This window comes from Antennarius striatus, chromosome 8 (genome assembly GCF_040054535.1).
Source record: "Antennarius striatus isolate MH-2024 chromosome 8, ASM4005453v1, whole genome shotgun sequence".
In the NCBI taxonomy this organism is placed as follows: domain Eukaryota; kingdom Metazoa; phylum Chordata; class Actinopteri; order Lophiiformes; family Antennariidae; genus Antennarius; species Antennarius striatus.
Genome location: NC_090783.1, coordinates 18,836,995 through 18,861,656, shown reverse-complemented (window position 1 = coordinate 18,861,656; position 24,662 = coordinate 18,836,995). Strand labels below are relative to the sequence as shown.

Here is a 24,662-nt window from a genome sequence, read left to right as displayed (position 1 = left end):
TTCCCCATGGGTATGATAAGGAACTTTTTCTTCGGGTCTTCCTTGGCCACAGCTCTACAAAGCATTATTTTTTTTTTAAAAATTTAAAGGTTTAAAAAGCATGCTAATATAATCAAGCTAACAATTACAAAAAAAAACCTCTTGGCGGAGAATCCTTATTAGGATTAGAGAAAGAAAATCAATCTGTCTGTCTGTCCCTGTCTGGCTGGCTGGCTACAGTCATGGCTTTTATTTTGACAAGTCAATGTTCTACTTTCACTTCCGTGTCACATGTCTACCCGTGTCACTCATGAAACGCGTATAGGAAAATTAAATTTTTTTAAAAAAAAACAAGACTTTGCAAAACACTACCAGGTTCCGTTATTTAAAGTTGAAATCTCCGTTTTCCGTTTGTTGATTCTTCAGAACCAATTGGGTTTTTTTGTCTCTTGTTTGTTACAAACGAAAACACGGGATGCATGAAAGGACACGAACCAGTGATGTCTGTTGTCAGGGATTGTTATGAACGTGAAGGAAAAGGTCGCCATCACAGACATTTAACAAAACGTGGCTGCTGTGTACATCGAATAGATGTGTCGATTTGTCACACAATGGTAAACTGGTGAAAGGTAAGTTATTTCTTTTTAAGTACGATTTGTATGGTCATGATCGTAACTAACAAGGGGGTTGTAAATAACAGCGTTGTTGCGATTCTAGCTAACGATCAATAATCGTAGCAAAGTTTTACTGACATATTGAAAGCCTGCCAGGTGATATTGGTTGATCGGTCAATGTGAAAGAATATTGCTGCAGGATGACCTGCGTGTGATGTGTTATTCTATGGTTTGCACAACGGGTGGTAGCAGGAGGCTGCTGCTCTTTAACTGCGCATGCGTGTTGCTTGCTTCCCAGGAGCCCCTCCCATCACAGCCGGTGTCTGTGCTGCCATGGAGGTGGGGAGCCTCCCCGTGGAGCTCTGGAGGGTTATTTTAGCCTATCTTCCTCTCTCTGACCTTGGGCGATGCTGCCAGGTGTGCCATGCCTGGAGGGAGCTCATCCTCTCTCTGGATAACACCCGCTGGAGACAACTTTGCTTAGGCTGCCCTGAGTGCCGACATCCCAACTGGCCCAGTCAGCCCCATGTGGAGCCCCCATCCTGGAGAGAGGCCCTGAAGCAGCATGCCCTGGCTACCCGCACTTGGACTCAAAATGGGCCGGAGGTCCAGTCCACTGCCTGTCTCCTTTTTTTCCGTCGTAGAAAAGACCGCAGAGTCTGGCACGTGGGGCCTGGATGTGAGTACGAGTCTCTTCGTGGGGTCCTTGCTGTCGTAGGACCATATGATCGAGTGATCCTCCATCCTGGGGTGTATGAAGAGCAGGCAGAGGTTGTGCTGAAGGTACCTGTGGAACTGGTTGGGCTTGGACAGTTGGGGGAAGTGGCCCTCCTGGTGTGCATGGAGCAGCAGTGTCCTACTGCCAGGCTCTGTAATTTGGTTTTCATGCCGCCCTGGTTCTCCACTGTGGTGTACAAGGTAAAGATTATTTCCTGTTTTTATACAGTAAATTTATAAACTTAGTTTTCCAAGTTGTGTATCCTGAAATATATTTTAACAATTACACTCAATAATTATTGTTTATTTCTTTTTTCCTGAATGTATGTTACTTCAATCACCTCGCATTCTTCGTTCGGCTCAGACATCATGGGGTCACGTCCAACTAGATAACTGCAACTTTGAGGGAGCTCAACTACAAGTCCGTGGCCCGGGAACCTGCCAGGCTCGCTTCTGCTCCTTCTCACAGGGCAGCTCTGCCCACTTGCTGGGTGTGGTCCTCAGTTTATTGGATAGCTGCGACTTTTCAGGAAGTGATACCGCATCTGTGACAGTGGAAGGCCCCCCAGTTTCAGAAAAGAACTGGGCTTGTAAACACTTGGCTGTCCTGGCCCGGACGTTCACCTCATGTGGTGCATCTGGAAATAGCGACAGCCCTTCAAGAGGTCATTTGACCGGCTCCTCTGCCAGGCAACAAACTCCAGGCACCAATGTTACAAAGGAACACGAGAACACAACAGACTGGCAGAGGAGGACTCAGGTAGATGCCGTGTGTCGAGGCACAGTCATTGAAGACTGCTGGAGTGACTGTGACTACAGTGAGGGAGAAGAGGAAAGCAAAGTTGGAGAACTAACTAACACCAAAAACCCATTTAAATTGGACTACAAAATTTCTTTTGACAATCATGGCCTGTCCCATCTGCTCAAGCCCAAGCAAGATGGCACTCTGCCACCGGCCTCTTCTTCAGATCCCCCATGTGTGATTCCTGAACCCTTCACCCTTCAGCAAGAATTAAATAGGGACCCTGAAGCTCAGATCTTGGCAGCATCCACCTTTGGCTGCATCCTCAGACGATGCCTCTTCAGGGAAGGGAAGGGTGGAATGCATTTATCTAATTACGGTCAAGCTCGGCTGGAGGGCAATGTTTTCCGTGGCCTGAACTATGCGGTCCGTTGCATCCAAAACTCCACAGTAAGAGCATACTGTTTTTCATATTAAGAAAGGATCTTTTTGATTTACATTTTATTTAAATTTAATTACTTTTATTAGCAAAATACCTTTTGAATTATATATATATGTCAATAGGTGAGATGATGAGTAGTTAAGCTGGAGTCAAGTTTTCTTCCCTTTCCTTCTCTTTCACCTTGTTCAGATTGTGATGCTGAGAAACGAGGTTTGTGAGTGTCGCTCCTCAGGTGTGTTCCTCCGCCTGTCTGCTCAGGGACTCATCGCAGAAAATAACATCCATTCAAATAGCGAGGCAGGGATTGACATTCGAAAAGGAGCCAATCCGATCATTCTGGTAAATGCTGAATCTTGCAGCCAGTTGTCATAGACAAGCTTTGTTTAAGTATCACTGTATTAACACTGTACGTATTTATACACGTTGTGTACAGTGTTCGAAAACCTTAGACAAGAATAGGATTTTTTGAACATCCAGATAGAAAGTTATACTCATATTTTTTTATACACCAATAATATTTAAGACTGCATACTGTAAAAAAAAAAATCCCAATTATAATTTGAAAAAGCCTTGACATTCCAAATTCTAAAAGAGTGTTCACAGGAAAATCTTGATTTTGGTCCTTTCTATTCTATCTTTTTCATAGTGCAACAAAATCCATAGTGGTTTGCGTTCAGGTATTGTTGTCCTTGGCAATGGAAAAGGTGCAATTCGGAGCAACCAGATCTACAACAACAAGGAAGCTGGTGTTTATATTCTCTTCAGCGGGAATCCAGTGGTCTGGTAGGTGGAAATACTGTACACAAATATCTTTCCCACAAATTTTTACTCACTTTTTCCATTGCTGTGTTTTCTTAATTGAAAGGAATAAACATCACGTTGGGCCTTTTTCACAGCAGAGATGTTTGTTTGGTCTTCTGAACATACAGTATACAACTGGTCTTAATTATCACATATAATGATTTATATTGTCAATGTATTCAACACTTCTAAACAAATTTACCCATTATTTTCTTATGGACTACTACATCAAGTGTTTTCTTTTTAAAAATTTGCTCCTGTTGTCTTACTCTTCTCATTTTTTTCTTGCAGTGGGAATCACATCTTCCGGGGCCAGACAGCAGGGATAGCTATAAATGAGAATGGTAGAGGGATGATAGCAGGTATAGACAGATTTCTCCTACCACATTTTACATTGGAATTCAAAATGTATTTTCCCCCTTTGATGTTTGTCACTGTGAACCCTTCTTTTACACATAAATACAGAGAATGTGATCAAAGAGAACCAGTGGGGTGGGGTGGACATCCGTAGAGGGGGTGACCCTATCCTGAAGAACAACTACATTTGTTTTGGCTATTCCGATGGTGTCGTGGTGGGAGAGAGAGGCCGTGGACTAATTGAAGGGAACCATGTTTTCTGTATGTCATTTCAGGCTGTTGAAGGCAGCACATTTGTCTTTGTCTTTGATCACACCTTTATCAATATGGATGCACCTTTACCAATAATAATGTTTAATTTCTACTCATTCTCAGGTAACAAAGGCTGTGGTGTATGGGTTATGTCATCCAGCCTCCCACAGCTGCTGGGAAACTATATCACCCGCAACTGTATGTATGGACTGGCAGTTTTATGCAGAAAAGATCCGGAGAACATTGAGGCCAGGGAGGGTAACTGGCCGGGGCAGGATGGGATTGGAAGAGAAGGCGGCAGTGGTGAAAGAATTGGGGTAGATGGAGAAGGGAGGGAAGGGCAGGAGAACTTTAATGAAGAGGGGGAACTGTTTGCATGGGAGAGTGATCTGGACAGTGAGGATGAGCGCCACTCTGCCCATCGTTCCATCAGTGTGGCTCTTGTGGAAAGAAACTGCATAAACTACAATGGAGGTAAAAAAAAACACTTGTTGAATATTGGCAAATGTCCAAAGTTTCACAATTCCTGTTGTTACAGGTTTCTCCATCTGTCCTCTCCATTTCTGCAGCAGTCGGTCTGTATGTGAAGAGCAGCGAACCTCTTAATGTTTTTTCCAACCTCATAAAGAGCAATCATGGAACTGGCATTGCTGTGCTGCAGAGCAGTCAGCTGACCCGATTGGTGTCAAACTGCGTAATTCACAATGGTCGAGGGGGTGTAACGGTGGAGAAGGATTGCCGAGTAGAGCTTCGTGGTAATGGCATCTATAAAAACAGTGGCCACGGTGTCAGTTTCTGTGGTATTGGTCACATTGTGGAGACTGATGTCATTGGAAACCGTGGATGTGGGATCCAAGTCTCTGGCAGTGTCGACATCAAGGTGAAATGGAATGAAGCATGAACACAATTAGACTTGCTGACATCTATTTCACCTGACCTCAGTGATAACATATTACTAATATACTTCTTTAATTTTTTTTAATCTATAGGTATTGCGCAACCGTGTCCAACCAGTGCAGGGCTGTGGAATTATTGTGCTTGGGCTAGTAAAAGGTGTTGTCCATGACAATCTCTTGTTCCAGGGCCATCCTGAAAGCAAAAAACCACTGCTCCATGTAGAGCCTGGCAATGAAACTTGTGTGTTGCGCAACAACAGTGTTCTAAGGCATAACAACAGGTAACTAGGCAACAGACCTAAAGTGCCAGACCTTCAGATACCACTACTGAATTCAGTCTGGATTTTTACTTTTACTTCCGCTGTCAAAATACAGCCGTTACAACCTCTAATGATGTATCACATAACAATGTGGAACTGGCCTCTTTCTGCATCCCCTCAATTTCATAGCTTACCTATCTGATCCACAACTTTGCAATTCTGGTTCACACTTACATGATGATAATGTTCCCTCTGCTGGATGTCTACATCAACAACTGTTTTCCAACACAGTATAAACTTAAAAGATCAGATTCTTGTTTCTGTTTCTAGTAGGTGACCCAAATTGAGTTCTTGAAGGTGGCATTTTCATTTTTGTATTTCTTCTATTGAAGTTTTTAAAAAATGAATAAATGCTGTTATTGGAAAATTATTCACTTTTTTCATCTCTTTGCATTTTGTAGCTGTTCATCTGCTCCTCTCTGGGTTTTGGAAAATCCTCCCCCCCGTCCACCTGCCAGCCCCACCTCTGGCCTCTCCTCATCACAGTATCCATCCCGACTTGGAATTTCAATGACAACAAGAATCAGCGCCACTGTCGAAAGTGGTTGCCACAGTGGCAGCATGTTCTGCTCCATCCTGTAAATGTCGGAAAGGACTAAGAATACGAAAATGAGGACATTTCCAAAATGCTATCAAGTTGTTTGCACTTTAACTGGTGTATATTGTACATGTGTGGCACCTTTGCTAAAGTGGAATAACTTCCAAGATGCAGGAGGCTGGTCTGGACACCATCTCCCTTACAGTACAACACTTAAATCTTCAACACCACCTGATGAAATTTTATTGCATTCATCAAATGTGGACTAATGAAGGGAAGCCAATGTATGAAATATTTAATTGAAACACTTCCATACTGATGCTTTAATAGTCTGAAATACACAATATGCTTTTTCATGCTTTTCCAACAAAAATACTTGTCCTAGCCTTTCTACAGACACCCCACACATGAGGGGAAAGCCATCCTGTCTTCTGCTTGCTCCACCCATCATAACTGAAGTACTATTTAGATTTGAAGCTAATTATTATGTCATAGTAGTAGGCTTTGCATCTCTTCCAGGGAGGAGAGACTGCAGGTGCTGAGGTTTGCCTGCCCAAATTACATCGACTTCTGTTGAGGGGCATGTCCGGCTTGGTTTTTTTTAAAGTAACAGACACAATCCATGAGCAGAGGGGATAAACAGGCATCCCATAACACATAGTACATGTGCTGTTTTAGCTGACAAACTTTAAAGACATATTTTGGGGACTTCCGGTGCATATGTGAAATTGTTAATAGCATAACTTTGTACCTTTCGATTGAGTTTTACAAATGTGCACACATAAATACATCTCTTGCAGTCTTTTTTTGTGTCATCAGGAGATAGACGCTTCAGTGAAGCTGACTTCAGCGACATAACAAAGTGTGCCTTGTTTGAATTTATAATCTTAAGAGAAGCTAGCAGGCTGCTATAGTGTGAAGTGTATATGCAAAATCAAAGATGAGCCTAGGTTGTTGTCTTCTCACAGAGATGCTCCTTTTACTGGTCATTATAATTATTTTCCTTATTCATGTTGTCTTTAAAATATGAAAAAATCATTCCAGCATTCCAACAAGGACACACTCACTTGGTCAACATGTTTAATGGTGTGTTGAAGTATAAAAGAAATTTCCCAATTGGTTGGGTAAATCAAAGGATTATTCTTTAATAATTGGTTGTAGAAAGACAATTATGTTCAGTGTGCAATATATGCTGTAAACTAATGTGCCTATGTATTTTGACAGATAAATTCTGTCATGTAGAATCTGCAATTCAATACTCAGCTTTTTTTGTATCTTGCATAGGATGCATTAAGGAACAATGTCATGCATATCTAAATGTTCACCAATTTATCTGCCAACAAAAAAGAACAATAAATTGTTCTTGTTTGTGCAATTTCCAATTCTGAAAGGCCTGTCTTCTTTATCCAAGTCTCCTTATATTTATCCTCAGTGCATTTTCTTGCGTTTCTGCCGCTCTGTCAACTGATCATATTTGATGAGGGGTAGAACAAGACAAGCGCGTCTGTGTTCGTCTCGCAGTTCCTGCTTGGCAGCCATCCCCTTGGGTGGTCTAATTAGAGTCAGTCCCATTGACTTGGCAACTTCAATCATCCTACAAGAAGATGCAAAAATTACCAGTGACTAAGCAAGTTCACTCATTTGTGTTATCACACAAAAAACTGGTCAAATATATCAGCAGAATCTTTAAAAAGGAAATGTGGAAATTGCTATAAGGATCTCCAGGTGTTATTTTAACAGTACCATGTATCATCAAATTTTATGTTACACAAATGCAAGTTAAAAAGAAAAACCCAAGACAAACACTCAAATAATAACTAATATAAACCCCCCCCTTTTTTTTTTTCTTACCTTGCCTCAGTGATCTGCAAGTCCCGGTGAAGTAGTGTAAGATCAGCAGTCATGTGAGCCATGTGCAGCAGTAGGGCCAGCGAGTAGGCTGCTAATTTTACGCGCATTGATGCAGAAACTACATTGTTGACCCTGTAAACAACAGAAAAACTTAAAATGTGTTCTAAAGCAGTTAATGTGAAATTTAATTCAACTAAAAAGTGCAAATTCAGTGATCTGCAGGTACTGCACTAAATAGTAAAACTTTAACAGCTCAACTACCATCATACCTGCCATCTTTGTAAGTCTCCACAGTAAATGTTTTCAGCAGTTTATTCTGAATGATGCGAGGACAGCCATCTTCCTGCGCAACTGCATATGCAAACAGTATTTGCAAAGTAGCAATTAGTCTACTACACAGATGTGTGCAAAAACACTTTTGACAAGCAAGACAAACAGAACTCACACTTTCGGGTCATGTTTTTGTGCCGTGCCAGTTTCAGAAGCAGAGAAAGATAATAGGCACAGCGGAAAGTTTTGTCTCTCATCTCTCCATCTTCAGTAGGCATATCTTCTAGGACTTTCACAACAGACAGGCATCTTAAAAAAAATAATAATTTTTTTTTAAATGGAATAAAAACGTTATAATTTTTTAGCAACAGCGAGGTTTTCTGCCACCTTACCCTCCATCTCTCATCTTCTGCAAATCTTCACATGTTAATGCTGCCATTGTGGAACCAGCCTCCTCCAAAGCCCCAAACTCTACTGGACTCAGGACTGGGGATGCTGGTTAAGGCAGGACAACTGAACAGATAGTGGAAGCTTTCATCCCAAACTATATTATCTGTACCTGCATTCCCTTGCTGTAATGTAACAAATATACTCCGAGATAATTAAGGATACGATCTTCAAACAAGTACACAGTCTCAGGTCTGTCAGCATCTTTATTAATGGGAGGCAGATGGAGAGCAACGTCTCCCTGAGACTCTGTTTTGGCAACTTCCTGTTGTAGAGCTGAAAGGGGAGAAAAAACATGACAGGAAAAAAAGGTGAACACAAAAAAACACAAGAAGTCTCTAATTACAAGATATTTAATTCAACACTTTTGTCAATAAAGCTATCTGAAGTGCATCTCAGGTTACTTTAATATACATTATTTACAAAGTATAACAGTCACTTACCTTCCAAACCCTTCTGGTCAATCACAGTGTTGGCAGCCTTAGTCACTGCTTGATGCAGGGTATCACTACCCACCTTATTCAGCCTGCGGGAGTTCAGAGCTCTCTTCTGCTTCTTGGTGCCAAACACCTCAATTAGAGATTCAACCTAGGCAGCGATTGTAGAATACAGTTAAGACATTAACATCAAGTTTGTTTTTATCTGAGCTCGGGCTTCTCTTATTCTACTTGAAACGGGGCAGAGCATCACACCATACCTTTTCTCGGTAGGACAGAGTAGTGTCCTGGGATTTTGCGGTCACTGTTGTCTCTCCTGATTAAAAATGACATCACAAATAAATACTTCAAAAGATGTTTTAGTTATCTGAGTTATGTAGACTCTTTAAAAGTACAGTATTCAATGTAGTAATTTATAGCTACTAGTAAAAGTAGTTATAAATGACTACACAGAACACTTTTAAGTGTAGTACTTTATAACTACTGATGGTATGCTTTTCACCTGGTATGGATGGCTGCATATTGAAGAGCTGAGCACTGTGCACCTCCATTTTCATTGTCTGCTTGTTCAACACTCCTACATAATATCTGAACAGACAAATAATGTTATGCTTATTAACACCAGCTGTACAGCAGCAGTCACAACACTTCAGAATGTGAAACAAGCTTACTTGCAAAGATTGTTGCATTTTAAAGACCCCTCCCCAAAATTACATCCAACATAGGACAGCCTGTCTGATTCAGCAACCTACACAAAGGAAACCATAAGCAACGTGGTCTTGAGAGGACTTGGCAAATAGCAAATAACAACCTGTTATGTTATTGATTTAACGTACAGATGAAATAAAGAGTACTGTGAATGAAATAAGTCCTACTTACCAATATCCTTTGGCTCTTTTTTCTGGGATTATTCTCATCTGTGTTCTTAAACATTGTGAAATCCAGTTTGTCTGCATTTTTGATGTTGCTGTTTGAAAATTGCACTGTAAGAACAAAGAACACAATAGGAGACCTGATGATACTCGGTGCTAATAAATACATATACTGAATTGCTTAGATAAATTCTGAAGTACTAAGCACCAGATCAGGACAAAACTAAGTACATTATCAGAATACTTCTGTCACAACTAACATTGCTTGTTTTATGAGTAGAAAAATATTATATTTAAACATGAACGAACATTTCAAGTACGGTATGCACGGAAAAACACTACGCAGAAGTTTCACAAATTATGGCTATAGTTGCTTGTAAAATTTCACATCATAAACAAGTAAATAACCTCAGACTCAACACAAGCGTCATCTAACGTTGCTAGCTCCCACGTGTGCGATACAAACATGTGTTTAATGTATTCCACCGGCATGATCACACTTTTACATGAGCTATTACAATAAGCAATTTCCTCTAAACTTTCTAAAACAAGAAATGTGTGAAAGAGTCACCAATAACGGATTTATCAGAATCCTTCTCCTGCCCGCAGCACACCAAGGAGAAAGGGGCAGCCATTGTTGTTGCGGTGAGCGTTCCGGAAGGCAAGAGGAATGAATGCGTTATACTTCCGGTTTCGCAAGCCTTCCAGTTCTGCCCACAATACATGAAGTACAGTACTGTACTCAACTTAAAATATTTACTTTAATGGCAGTAGCTCAGTAAACTAAGTCTTAAGCTTTTTTGCCAAATCAAACAAGCTTTGTCAAATCAAACATGCCTTGCCAAATCAATCGTGCGAAATGCCGCAAGAGGACACAAGCCAGTATCTTATTATGCCGGTCCCAAGCCCGGATAAATACAGAGGGTTGTGTCAGGAAGGGCATCCGACGTAAAACTTTTGCCAAATCAAACATGGGAACAAGGGAGATGTGCAGAGTTGTGGCAACTACAGAGGAATAAAGCTGATGAGCCATACAATGAAGTTATGGGAAAGAGTAGTTGAAGACTAGACTAAGGGCAGAAGTGAGCATTTGTGAGCAGCAGTATGGTTTCATGCCAAAAAAGAGTACTACAGATGCAGTATTTGCTTTGAGGATGTTGATAGAGAAGTACAGAGAAGGCCAGACAGAGCTGCATTGTGTTTTTGTAGATCTGGAGAAAGTTTATGACAGGGTGTCCAGAGAGGAACTGTGATATTGTATGAGGAAGTCTGGAGTGGCAGAGAAGTCAAGGCTCGAAATTAACTTTTTTTCTTGGTAGCACTGGTGCTCCCAAATTTAGAAGTTAGTAGCACCAGCAAAGACTTTAGGTGCACCTACCCAAAAGCAAGGCAGTGACGGAGCGATAGAGACCGCTCCGTCCATCTCCGTTCCGCGCGCCTCTCTCCCAGGAGAGCAGCCGCAGTTGTGCTCTAATTGTTTCCTGGCAGGACCGCAGGAGCGCGGTCTCACAAAAAAAGGCACACCAGATTTTTTTCCTTAGTCGCACCGGTGCTCCCAAATATATTTAATAGTCGTACTGATAAAAATTTGGGCGCATATGCGACCAAAATGGGCGCAATTTCGAGCCCTGGAAGTATGTTAGAGCAGTGCAGGACATGTATGAGGACTGTAACACAGTGGTGAGGCGTGCTGTAGGTGTGACAGAGTTCAAGGTGCAGGTGGGACTGCATCAGGGATCAGCTCTGAGCCCCTTCTTGTTCGCTATGGTGATGGACAGGCTGACAGACGAGGTTAGACAGGAATCTCCATGGACTATGATGTTTGCAGATGACATTGTGATCTGCAATGAGAGCAGGGAACAGGTGGAGGAGAAGCTAGAGAGGTGGAGGTTTGTCCTGGAAAGGAGAGGAATGAAGGTTAGCCGCAGTAAGACAGAGTACATGTGTGTGAATGAGAGGGACCCAAGGGGAAGAGTGAGGTTACAGGGAGAAGAGATCAACAAGGTGAAGGATTTTAAGCACTTAGGGTCAACAGTCCAGAGCAATGGAGAGTGTGGAAAACAGGTGAAGAAGCGTGTACAGGCAGGATGGAACGGGTGGAGGAAAGTGTCAGGTGTGATGTGTGATAGAAGAGTTTCAGCTAAAATGAAAGGAAAGATGTACAAAACTGTGGTGAGACCAGCGCTGTTGTTTGGTCTAGAGACAGTGTCACTGAGGGAAAGACAGGAGACAGAGCTGGAGGTAGCAGAGATGAAGATGCTGAGGTTCTCTGGTGGTGACCAGGAAGGATAGGATCAGGAATGAGTACATCAGAGGGACAGCACATGTTAGAAGTTTTGGAGATAAAGTCAGAGAGGCCAGACTGAGATGTTTTGGACATGTCCAGAGCAGAGATAGTGAATATATTGGTAGAAGGAAGCTGAGTTTTGAACTGCCAGGCAGGAGGCCTAGAGGAAGACCAAAGAGGAGGTTTATGGATGTCGTGAAAGAGGACATGAAGGTAGTTGGTGTGAGAGAAGAGGATGCAAAATACAGGGTTAGATGGAGGCAATTGATTTGCTGTGAACGGAAAAGCAGAAAGGAAAAGAAGAAGAAGAAATGTATAATCAAATTACATCATTAAAAAACAAACAAATAAAAAAGTCTGAATTTTTTTTTTCAAATTCTAAAAATCTGGACCCCCCCCCCCAAATTGTATTTCCCCCTTCAGACTAGATGTGGTCATATGGCTACAAAACAAGTGTCAGCGGTGATGGTACAGGCCACAGGGAAGGGAACAGATGTAAGCAGGGAACAGCTATACGGATGCAATACCACTTACAACACAAAACAGTCTTCAATGAATAGTTAATTTAATACAAAAATAAACATGTAATGTATATGAATCAATAATTAGGACAATACTGAACAATTCAACGTAAGAACACCGAAAAATTAAGGAAGTGAACGTTATTGACTAAGAAGATTGAATGGGCTACTATAACGTCCCATATAAGTCTAATACACACAGCTGTCTAAAACTTCATCTGATAATGAGTAATCTTTGATGACCTTAAAGGGTAAGAAGGCAAATACAGGACTGTACTACCAATTCATGGCGTTTGGAGCAAGGATTTTAGTTGAGTTATAAGGGCCATCTTGTGGTGAATTTTGCATCCCGTCACCTTGCCGAGGTCACGGAAATGGAAGAGATCCACAGCGCCGCCCTGTGAGTCTGGCTGGGAAAACCCGTCTGGGAATTATCAATGATAAGAAAATCACAACCCATTCACGTGAGATCAGCCTTACCGGTTGTTACATCCGACTGTGTCATTGACACATGAGTCAAGTTGCCTGAGAAGGTGATTCACCGTGAGCGGCAGCTTTAGTGGTCGCTGCGGATAAACTGGTTGCTAGTGTGCCACTAGGGGCGGGCAGCTGTGTTGTTGGCTAGCTTGTACCGACGTTTGACGGAAAAGGCTGCCTCGGTACACACGCTGTAGCCAGGTGACCGAATGCTACTGCTGCTGGGTTAGCTAACAGATACGCTGCTGGTCAGTAGCCAGCTAAAATTAGCCTTGTCAGTTCATGGTCAGGGCCCTGTTGCTACCCCCTTTTACCAACTGTTTCGGGGAAAAAAATCAAGGTAAACGAATACTAATTTTTCTCAGTTCAACAGTCAGCAGTAGAACGCTTTGGTTTTTATTCATAGAATGTTCTATTTTTGCTATTTTAGCTAGTTATGTTTGCAAATTGTTCTTGTTAGCCACTCCAGTCGAGGCTAGCTAACTGTCTTCATTTCATCTAATGTTACACAACAGTTCGCGATTAACTCTTGAGCTGTTGCGTTATTACTATTTAACTAAAAACGTTACTAATAAGTTAAATGATGGATTTATTAAGGTTCAAAATATGTAATTATTTTTTACATTTTTGTTTTATAGCAAGAAATTGAACCCACTGTAAAATATGACTCCTAATCGGGTGATTAATGAACTCATATTTCAACTTTTACCAGCCTTCTTTATCAGTAGGACCACAGAATCATCAATAATAACTTCATCATCATACTCATTTTGCACAAGAACACTTCTTTCTTGGATAAAATTAATTGAAACCCTACACTTTCGACCCCTGGCACAAATGATGGAATCACCACTCTGGGAGGTTGTTTATGCAGCTGTTTCTTTCTTTGTTTTTAAAGAGTTGAGTGATTTTATATTGTTTTCCTTTGCTTGAAAAGAAAAATAAAATCTTTAACAGACTGCAACAATATTCTTTTTTAAAAAGGATTTCTTTCAGAAAGACAGTTGGTATTGTGAATAATAAATGTTTTGTGGCATGTCTGTGACTTATATATATATATAATTAAACTGTTGAATGAATATCCATCAAGACTGGTGATTCTGTGATTTTTGCCAGGGTTTGTACATAGACATGATTCTTTCTTAACTCTCAGTTTATATTGTAATCGCTGGCTAAATAGAAAATAAGTAATTTTATTATTATCAGCTAATCTACAGCACAATTAAGGAGTTAATTTGTGAAAAAATATTGAAAAATGGTCATTATTCACAATTTAGAACTCAAAAATGTTCAATTGATTATAACACTTTGTAACTCAATTTATACAATATATGAGTGTCTTATATTTATTCTTAACAAATAACGGGAAAAAAATTGATTCTCAAAACTGACATTATTAAATCTCTTCCACTTTATTTTTTCCGTTCCTCATTAAACAGCCCTTATCCTTTTAACCTTGATCTGCATTGATCACTAGGGCAATGGATTTCCCGGGACACTTTGAGCAGATCTTCCAGCAACTTAACTATCAGCGTGTCCAAGGTCAGCTGTGGGACTGTGTTATTGTAGTGGGCAGTAGACACTTCAAGGCCCACCGCTCAGTTCTTGCAGCCTGCAGCACTCACTTCAGAGCACTGTTTACAGTTGCAGTGGGAGATGCCAGCATGAACATGATCCAGCTGGACAATGAGGTGAGGATTTTTGTGGTTGATGATATTCCATGAAGGTTTATAGCAATTAGAATTTGTGTGATGGTGATAAAGATAAGATGGTATAGAGAAAAAAGTTCTTTTCAATCTAAGATAACAGTGATATTTCAGTAAATGTTGCTGACACGTATTAAAGATGGAAAGTATAATTATAAATAAATTATTTTTTTTAAATGTAGTTTAAAACATTAGACAATTGGACTAGTCTTTACAGCAGAATACAAAAAAAAACATTTATGTCACGTCTCTGAAATTAGAATGCTAATCAGTTAGCCCTTGCCCATCCTGTCATGTAATAACATTAACCAGGTCTTGATTCATCTCAGCTTTGGTATCAAGGACATTTACAGAGTATGTTTTCCCTTAAACAATGGTGTTTCCTCAATATAGTTAGACATTACTTCAACCTCAAGTATTCCTCGCATTCCACGTTGACTATTTCTCAGCACATTAAAATTTTAAAAAAGTCCAGGCCACTAAAGTACCTTGGATGTTTGAATGGCATGGACATTGATTTTTCTTGTGCAGGATATTCCATGCATAGTAATGGATTTTCATTTGTAATAATCCATACAATTTTCCTTCTCATGTCAGAATAAGTAAAGTTAGAATCCTGACTTAATTCTCAAAATTAAGGCATTATCTTTAATTGAATGCTGAATTCAAGCAAGGACTCACTGACTGTTTAATGGTTGTGTCAAATAAGAAACCTTTTAAATGGTGAGCTTAATATGAACTGTCACTGCATGTGAGAACCATTGACTGTAACAAATGGAAGTTTTGCCAGTAGTGTTAACTGAGTAGTTAAGTACCTGGTGATCTGAATTTAGCGACAAGAGCAAGTACACACGCTCTCATGTGTTAAAAAAAAACTATTTCCACATAACATTAAAAGGTTTTCCACATCTGTTGATTGTTAACTCAAATGCCAGTACTGCTATGGTGTAGGCCTCATAGTCAGAGCTGGGAGACAGAAAAAAAAATCTTACACCTATTTTTCTTAATGATTTAAAAATGTAACCATTGTCTTAAATTTTCTAAAAAATATCAAATAAATGTTTAATACTATGAACTATTGTAATGTAGCCCCAAGACACCACAGGCCAGTGTCTTACTGTGCTGGTCCCAAGCCCAGATAAATACAGAGGGTTGTGTCAGGAAGGGCATCGACGTAAAACTTTTGCCAAATCAAACATGCGAATCACATCTCTGACTTATATTCCGAATCGGTCGAGGCCCGGATTGACAACGACTGCCATCGGTGCTGTTCACCTACAGGGTGCCGGTGGAAATTGGACTACTGTTGGTCAAAGAAGGAGAGGAGGAAAGTGTGTTCGTAGGAAGAGAGACAAGAGGAACGCCAAGAGTATAGGACTGAGAGTAGGGACGATGAATGTTGGAACTATGACAGGAAAAAGGTAGAGAGTTGGTTGACATGATGCAGAGGAAGAAAATAGACATACTGTGTGTCCAGACCAGGTGGAAAGGTAGCAAGGTTAGAAGTTTAGGAGCAGGGTTCAACTTGTTCTATCACGGTGTAGATAGGAAGAGAAATGGAGTAGGAGTAGAAGGAGGAGTTTGTTAGGAATGGCCTGGAGGTAAAAAGAGTGTCAGATAGAGTGATGAGTCTCAGATAGCAATCTAAAATGAAAGGAAAGGGGGTAAAATGAAAGGAAAGGTGTAGAAAACTGTGTTGAGACCAGCGATGTTGTTTGGTCTAGAGACTGTGTCACTGAGAAAAAGACAGGAGACAGAGCTGGAGGTAGCAGAGATGAAGATGCTGAGGTTCTCTTTGGGAGTAACCAGGATGGATAGGACAAGGAATGAGTACATCAGAGGGACAGCACATGTTAGAGGTTTTTTATATAAATTCAGAGAGGCCAGACTGAGATGGTTTGTAAATGTCCAGAGGAGAGTTAGTGAATATATTGGTAGAAGGATGCTGAGTTTTGAACTGCCAGGCAGGAGGCCTAGAGCAAGACCAAAGAGGACATGAAGGTGGCTGGTGTGAGAGCAGAGGATGCAGAAGACAGGGTTAGATGGAGGCAACTGATTCGCTATGGCGACTCCCGAAAGGAAAAGCCGAAAGAAGAAGAAAAGAGGAATACAATGAACTATCGTCTTTCTGAAATTTCTGTCTCAACAAATAAAGACAATCTTGAGTTTTTAAAGTTATTTTAAAACACATTTCATTTGTTTTTAATCCTAACCCTAACCCTAGACAGACAGACAGATATACATATTGACATACATACTTAATGATCTCAAACTGGGAAATGCACATAGCTCTGGGTTGGTTGAAGTACAGGTTAACTCTCAATATGTGTATATGAGTAAGTTGTGAAAGTACTCAATCCTAAAGCAATTCAAAAAGCATTTCACCTGGAAGTTGATGTCTATCATTCTGTCATCCATCCATCCATTTTCCTACACCGCTTTATCCGCCATCGCGAGTCACAGGGAGCTGATTTCCTAATTCATGCCAATCATTTCCTTGTATGACATCTTCTCTGTTTCCGAATTTGGAGTTGTAGAATAAGGTTGTGTTTGGTCTTAGTAAGTTGACCAGCCGTGTTTGCAGAGAAGTTGCTCTTGAACTTGTGTGTTTATCTTGTAAGCTCTAACGTCTACTGGTTTAGGCACTTGGCCGGCTCGAGATAGCTAGTAAGACCACTAACTGCACAACCAACAGGCTAACGGTACAAACTACAGATAATCCAGCTATACCAAAGTGTATAGTTAACTTAACCTGATAAATACTTTTGTGAGATGCTGCTCCAAATATGTTTGGACCAACCTTTGTCAACTTTATTCATGACATCTTTTTACTTTATTTAATATTTCTTATTGTGTCTGTAAGATCAATTAATGTCTGTTGTATTTGTAGGTAGTGACCGCTGAAGCTTTTGCTGCTCTCGTGGACATGATGTATACTTCCACATTGATGCTGGGAGAGAGCAATGTAATGGATATCCTCCTTGCAGCATCACATCTGCATCTCAACAATGTTGTCAAGGCCTGCAAACACTACCTGACAACACGCACACTCCCCATGTCCCCCTCATCTGACAGGAGCACCCATCACAAACCTCAGCAGGAGCAACAGAGACAGAGACCGCAACAACAAGTACCAGATTTAGCAGTGAACCCCACAGCTAATGTTGATCTCACAGCAAATACTGCTACAACGACATTACAGCGCTCCTTTCTCCTGCAGCAGCTTGGGTTGAGCTTGGTGAGCTCCGCTTTGGGGGGGATGGAGGAGGACGAAGTTGCAAATATAGTTGGCAGAGGAGTGGTTGAACAGAGGGCCTCCTTCCCAATGCGACGTTTACACAAACGGAAGCTCTCGGTGGCCCTGGGTTTATCAGAGGAGAGACCCAGGCAGAGGCAGCGCTCCTCTGCCCAAAACCAGGCAATGATAGCAGAGAGAGGGGTGAATCCAGAGCGAGAGCAAGGAGTGCTACTCTCCCCAGACTCCCACAAGATGGGAGATGAGTCCAAAGTTGATGCTACAATCCCTGTCCAGGTAGGGGTGACGCTAGATGACCCCCAGATGCCCAGTCAATCAGACAGTGGGCATTGTGATGGGGAGGACTTAGGGAGAATACAGAGAGGGGTTAGCAAGGAGGAAGACATCGAAAACCTGGACCATCAGGAAAGCAGACCGGGGGTGAATATCAAATCTGGGACAGAGGACGAAACAGAAGAACAAAAGGTAAAGGTGATTTGTTTTTACTGACAAAGTAACCATGCAACAATATTTTCATATTTGTGTCCTAACTGTCAAATACAGATTCACCAAACAGTTTACTGTGGAAATGTATTGCCTCATCTATACCACCTGTTGATCAGTTCTGCTGTTAACTCAGCAGACAAAAACAGAACAAATCACAATAATATGTAGTTCACAGCTGTACTGGAATATTGATAGGACTGCCTTGTGAAAAAAATAGTCTGACATGGATTTAGATAAAAAGTTACATCATGTCAAAGCAAAGAAATCAAGGGGACATGCTACCCATTTAATTGGACAATAGAAAATCCATAGCATGTGAAATATGTAACCCTATCATGTGCAGCAGAGGCTGACCCCCTGGACAAAGTCTTCTATAAAAATCTATAGTCACAATACAAGCACTTTGCTAACATTTAATGAGAAATATAAAATCTTATAACAATATGCAAATCATACAAGTGTAGGTTCATCTCAGCTGTTTTATCTTAGTTTATTTCTGTTACATTTATATGTTAAAAGTATTCAGATTAGGGTATTACAACACTTTTGTTTATCCCATGATGAAGTACAGTATCTGTCCAGGACATCTTCATTGTTTTTAACCCTAGAGAACCCAAACCTATTTATCCTTACAGGAAAAATATGTGGGTTATACCACAGACCAAGTGGACCGTATACAACACATTTCTGAAGTTTTTTCCAGAACAATAAGTTTTATTACCATAGATCTGGTTTGTTACATATATGTCAGATTGGGCGTAAGTGATATGTATATACCCCATTTGAAAATAAGTAAATCTGACAGTTTCTACTGCTTGCTAATGCAAAAGTCTTTTTATTTGCCTTTCTATAACATATATCAAAACTGTGACTTATATAACAAGGTTTAGCAAAAAATGTGTCAGTAGTTTTACTTTGCACCACAAAATATGTGAACTGCATCAAAAATAAATAACACTGCCTGTTTGGGAGCATGAGTGACGAGCTACCATAGCTACAGAGAACAACAGACCTAAAAACATAATTGTGCAAAAAAAAACTTAAATCGTATCTTTTTGGGAGCGTTAGCAATAAGCTACCATAGCTACTGAAATCCAAACAACAGACCTAAAGACATAACATGTGCAAAAAAAACCTTAAATGCTGAAGAGAAATGAAACTGTTGTATCATCAGCACCATGTCTGAAACCTTTTCTCACTTCTTAGGTCTGTAAAGTATTTTTTGACATTTAGCCTAGGCCAGATGACAGTACTCTCTTCATTTCCATGGACGAATGTATTTTGCTGCCCTGAATTCATGTTTGGTTGTGGTACATCCACTTGGTTCATTACTGTTTGAATCACCATAATCACTTGACTCATTACTCTCCCTGTCTTAAGTATTGGGATTGTAAAGAGGGTCATCGAGGTATTCATCTGAGCTTTCATCACGTCCCTGAGACTCGCTATCATCTCCCACTATGGCCTCCAATGCATTGTAAGCGTTGTAGGGTTGTAGCGTTGTTTATTCTCGTGCTACAAATTAATTAGAAATAACAGAATATATAATATTTAACAAAAATAAGACATTAAAATTTTTATGTGATCAGGATAGGATAGTAAAAATTTGTTAACATTATGTGCAGATTTGCCAAACATGTTTTGTAACACAAAACAAAAATTATTTTGTGTTTCTAATTGTTCAGTACGCTTTTAATTGACCAGCAGAATACTTTTTCAACTTAATGTAATTGATGTAGCAAAATTAATTTCTGTTATTGTGACAAATACGTCCCACCAATGTTTTTATTCTTATTTTAAGGCAAACAGCCCGAAGTGACATAATTGTTACAGCGGTATTTCGGTAACTTGTTTGATATTATTTAATTCGACAAATATGGTCAGACCAGGTTGAAAGTAATATAGAACATGTTATCAAAGCATTAAACCTGTTACATGTGTTTGAAATTACCTGTAATATCAGAAAATCGCTTTTGGAAATTGTAGTTTTCATGTCGGCCACACCACTATTTTGGAGAGATCACTTTCTATCACAGACACATGACTGTCAAATGGTCATGATACCAGATTGTTGAGTATACGTCGCTTAGGGACTTAACAAGTTAAAATCAGACATGAAGCTTTACAACAAAGAGACACGGGCATTCAAAGCACGTGTGAAACCGGTGTCACCTTGGGTCCTCTCGGGTTAAAAATTCTAATCTGAAATAATGATAGTTTGGATTAGGGTTCATCTTACCTCTCGGTTTTAGAAAATTCCTGGTCGCAGGGAAGAATAGACTATAAGATCTAAATCATGTAATAGTTTTCCAAACTTTTCTAAGCAGTGTATTTAGGGTTAAATTTATTGTTATTTGGTATATAATGTCCTAAATATTTAGTAATACGTGATTTCTTTTCTCTTCTTTTCTTTCTTTTATTTGTACAAGTAGGTCTTTTGTGACCCTCAGTGACAGTGACACAAAAGCATTTTATATATCAGCTGCATCAGCAATAATGTCCTTTAACTTGCGATAAAAATTGTCTTTTACTTTACATAGGTGGTGATTAAACGAGAGCCTTTAAGTTCGCCAGAGCCAACTGATGAAATCAGCGATAGGACATCTCAAGCTGAAGGTAGCGACCCGGCTGAGCCTGGAGGTCATGAGGAGGAGGAGAAGGCAGAGCTGAGCCCAGAGAGCAGTGACCGCAGCTTCGTCTCTGAATCCCAGCCCAGCTCCGAATCTCAGCTTTCCAGCTCACAACTTCTATTCAAGAGTAGCATGAGAGGAAGCACCAGAGTTGGAGGTGGTTTTGGCTGTAGTAATGGACTGGGTGGGAAACATGGTTTCAGTATTTCTAGCTTCCTTGGCTCTAAAGATTTTGGAAGCAATGGGGCCAGTTTTGTTACTAGAGAAGATGACCTCCCCAACACGACTGGTGAGACAGTAGCACGTGATTTCCAAATTAGACAGGAAGTGACTGGGCCATCTGGCTCTGCATCTTCCTCTCTTCTGCAGTCAGGCACTCCTGGTAATGAGAGTCACAGTGAGTTTGGAGACAACTTACAAGCTGAATCTTTATTCCTTCACCCCATGCATGATGGTTTAGGGAACTCTAGAACTACAGGAAGTGGTAGTGGAGGTTGTGATGGTGCATATCCCTTTAGTTTGGATTTTCAGCGCTCCAGTCTCGGGCTTCACTCCCTCGGGCGATCCTCAAGAGGAGCAGGGGAAGCGACTGGTACTGTTCTGGGTTATCCGGGTTACAGACGTATTGCTCCAAAAATGGGAACTGGCATTGGAGGAGAAGGAGTAAATGGTATTCTCCAGGATGCCACTTCATCCTCTTCAAGCCTGACTAGTCCTCTGCTTTTAAACAAGGTTGGTGGATATGAAATGAACAGTAGCAGGCCCACCTCCCTACCTCCTCAATTGACCCGAGCATCAGCTGATGTTCTGTCCAAATGTAAGAAGGCTTTGTCAGAACATAATGTTTTGGTGGTCGAGGGAGCTCGCAAGTATGCATGTAAAATCTGCTGCAAAACCTTCCTCACTCTTACTGACTGCAAGAAACACATCCGAGTCCACACAGGAGAGAAACCCTATGCATGTCTCAAGTGTGGGAAGCGCTTCAGCCAGTCATCTCACCTTTATAAACATTCCAAGACCACTTGCCTGCGTTGGCAGAATAGTAATATGCCCAACACCTTGCTGTAGGACTGAGGATAGACCGGTGTAGACTGGGCCAACAGGATGAATATATTTGGGATCAGTGATTGCGATTTTTCAGAAGCTGAGACAAATGTTCTGTCCAAGCCAACTAGTTCTAATCACAAACCAAAAACTGGAACGATAATGCACTCCTTCATTTTCTTATTTATGAGAAATCCACACTATCAAATTTCTTAATCTTTAAGACATTTGGTCTGCAGAAACATTGAGCTACAGTACTGATTAAATGAGCGCATTTGTGTTTCATAGATATACACTATACTTCACATAAATCTTAAAATGTCAAATTTCGCATCAGTGTCAATACATTCAAACTTTAGGTAATACAATGGGAAGAAAAAGTATGTGAGCTCTTTGACATTTCTGCATGAATTGCTCATAAAATGTAGTCTGATCTTAATTTAAACCACAAGAATAAACACTCCACTTAATCCAATTCCACACAAACAATTGTTTTCATATTTTTAAACATTTTCATATTTTTAAACGCTCCCAGACAGGGATGGAAAAGTACCAGTAAGTGAACCTCTAGGCTAAGGATTCTCCATGAGCAAGTCAAGAGTCAGTTGTGAGCCGACCTGGAGTCCAATCAAAGACAAGATTGGAGGTGTGGCTTAAAACTGGCCAATACAGAAAACACACCAGTTTAGAATTTTCCCTTGTCAAGAAGTATTACCTGATGTTTACCATGCCTCACTCAAAAGAGTTCTCAAAAGACCCACGATTAACAATTATTGACTTGTATAAAACTGGAGAAGGTTACAAAATATCTCTTAAAGTCTTGACATTCATCAGTCCACAGTTAGACAAGTTGTGTATAAAGAGAGGAAGTTCATTGCTTTTGCTTCTTTTCCAAGGAGTATACATTCTGTAAAGATGACTGCAAGAGCACAGGACAGAATGCTCAGGAGGGTAAAATAGAACTCAGGAGTGTCAGCTGAACACTTAGAGAAATCACTGGGACTTACCAACATCCCTGTAGTACTACAGTACTACAGTCCAACAGTTGAAGACGGCTGTTGCAACAGGACAATACTGTATTCCAAAACACAGACGCAAACCAACAACAGAATGGCTTCAGAAGAAGAAAATTCATTTTTTTGGAGTTGCCCAGTAACAGTCCTGACCTCCACCTGATTGAGATGCTGTGGCATGAACTCAAGAGATCTATTCACACCAGACGTCCAAAGAATCTTGCTGATCTGCAACAGTTTTGGAAAGAGGAACGGTCCAAAATTCATCCTGATCATTGTGCACATCTGATTTGTAACTGCAGGAACTGTTTGGTTGAAGGAGGGTCAACCAGTTATTAAATCCAAGGGTTCACTTAGTTTTTCCTCCCTGTCCAGTGAATATTAACGTTTTATGCTCGATAAAAATATGAAAATACAATTATTTGCATGATATTATTTTAAGCAAAATCTTTGTTAGTTGTTGTGATTTAGATAAAGATCAGACCCAATTTTAACCTAATTTATGCAAAAAAATTTGAGAAATTCCAAAGGGTTCACAGATTTTTTTCCGCCCACTGTAGATTAATATCATTCCAGCCAGTATAGATTTAGCTTTCAAAGCAGCTATGATATCGGCTGTATTGTGTTTCTACAAAGAACCATGTGTGCCGTCTTGTTGGTTGAAATTTAGATTTGGGTTCCTTTTATATTTTGTGGTGCGCTTACGAAAATTGATTCCATAGTCATAACACTAAATGCAAGTGTTCAGATTTGAGGCAGCTGTATGGCTCCAACATTAAAAGCTAGCGTTATATAAATAGTATTAATATTATGTGTAGATTTTTCATGCACTTTTAAAAAATGAAGCAGCATCCCTCTTGAGACTTTTGAATCATCATAACTGTGCATATTGTGCCTTGTTCTTCCCAACACAAATTGATTATAGAATAACTGAATCAAGTTTAGATTTGGTGCCATTATTGGTGCTGACTATATGTTACTGCACAAAAGTCCTGTAAGGTGGGTCTAGATGATGCTTAATTCTTTTAAGTTTCAGTTAAACCAAGAGACAACAAAAAGTGAATGAAGTGTTTTATCATTTTTTGGCCCTGTTGTTGATATGCTATGAAATTGTTACCAACTTGATGAGTACAGTACTATAAACTTCAATGTGTTGATCTTGATTTGGACATCTCCAACTTCTTGCACCAATCAGTGCTCAACAGCGACAGCTTTTAACTTGTACTATATTTTTAGAAAAATATAGCATGTTGCATTATAATGCAATGAATCCTTAGATTAAAACTACTCGAGAAAAAGGCCTCTTAATGCACCTTATTTTACATAATGATATACAAAACTTCTTCTTTTTTTTAAAAAACATACCACAATGTGATCTTCCATCCCTTTTATTGACTGGGAATGACCACATAAAGTCTGTACAGTATGTGTTTTTTGAAATACTAAGGGTGAATAGAAGTGACACAAAATGGACTTTGTGTGTTACATAATGTTTCTTGTGGAGAGAGAGAACAAGTCATGAATAACATTTTGTATAAGTTTGCTATCAGTATGTATAGTTTGCTATACTTGATATTGGTGCTTTACACAGTACATGTGTATATACGTAAATGTTGTATCTGTTACAAAGGCAACACAACAAATCTTTCCTTTTCATAAGTGTTCACTGTAATATGGAACTATGAAAACATTTGCTTTATTATGATT

General features: G+C 40.1%; 3 protein-coding genes across 4 annotated transcripts; 2 read left to right on the top strand and 1 right to left on the bottom strand.

The window, feature by feature from the left end:
- Positions 1-310: 310 nt before the first annotated feature.
- Positions 311-7,040, top strand: fbxo10 (F-box protein 10). 2 transcript variants are annotated; one of them, XM_068322387.1, is made up of 11 exons: positions 311-608; positions 892-1,511; positions 1,675-2,502; positions 2,684-2,833; positions 3,141-3,277; positions 3,587-3,657; positions 3,761-3,913; positions 4,028-4,378; positions 4,474-4,784; positions 4,987-5,081; positions 5,522-7,040. In XM_068322387.1, exons 2-11 carry the CDS (start codon positions 927-929, stop codon positions 5,700-5,702), a joined length of 2,862 nt encoding a protein of 953 aa, XP_068178488.1. In that variant the 5' UTR covers positions 311-608; positions 892-926; the 3' UTR covers positions 5,703-7,040. The 2 variants fall into 2 exon arrangements, with proteins under 2 accessions (XP_068178488.1, XP_068178487.1); XM_068322386.1 differs by having other exon boundaries at positions 4,894-5,081.
- On the bottom strand, positions 6,725-10,187 carry polr1e (RNA polymerase I subunit E). The gene is made up of 12 exons (XM_068322388.1): positions 10,107-10,187; positions 9,543-9,646; positions 9,335-9,411; positions 9,166-9,251; positions 8,924-8,979; positions 8,670-8,814; positions 8,392-8,502; positions 8,172-8,265; positions 7,955-8,088; positions 7,779-7,860; positions 7,510-7,641; positions 6,725-7,252 (listed from the first exon to the last, which is right to left on the bottom strand). Exons 1-12 carry the CDS (start codon positions 10,168-10,170, stop codon positions 7,087-7,089), a joined length of 1,251 nt encoding a protein of 416 aa, XP_068178489.1. The 5' UTR covers positions 10,171-10,187; the 3' UTR covers positions 6,725-7,086.
- A 2,472-nt stretch (positions 10,188-12,659) lies between these two features.
- Positions 12,660-24,171, top strand: LOC137600648 (zinc finger and BTB domain-containing protein 5). The gene is made up of 4 exons (XM_068322379.1): positions 12,660-13,160; positions 14,298-14,511; positions 17,417-18,247; positions 20,809-24,171. The coding sequence occupies exons 2-4, from the start codon at positions 14,302-14,304 to the stop codon at positions 21,964-21,966; spliced, it is 2,199 nt and encodes a 732-aa protein (XP_068178480.1). The 5' UTR covers positions 12,660-13,160; positions 14,298-14,301; the 3' UTR covers positions 21,967-24,171.
- The last annotated feature ends 491 nt before the right edge of the window (positions 24,172-24,662 follow it).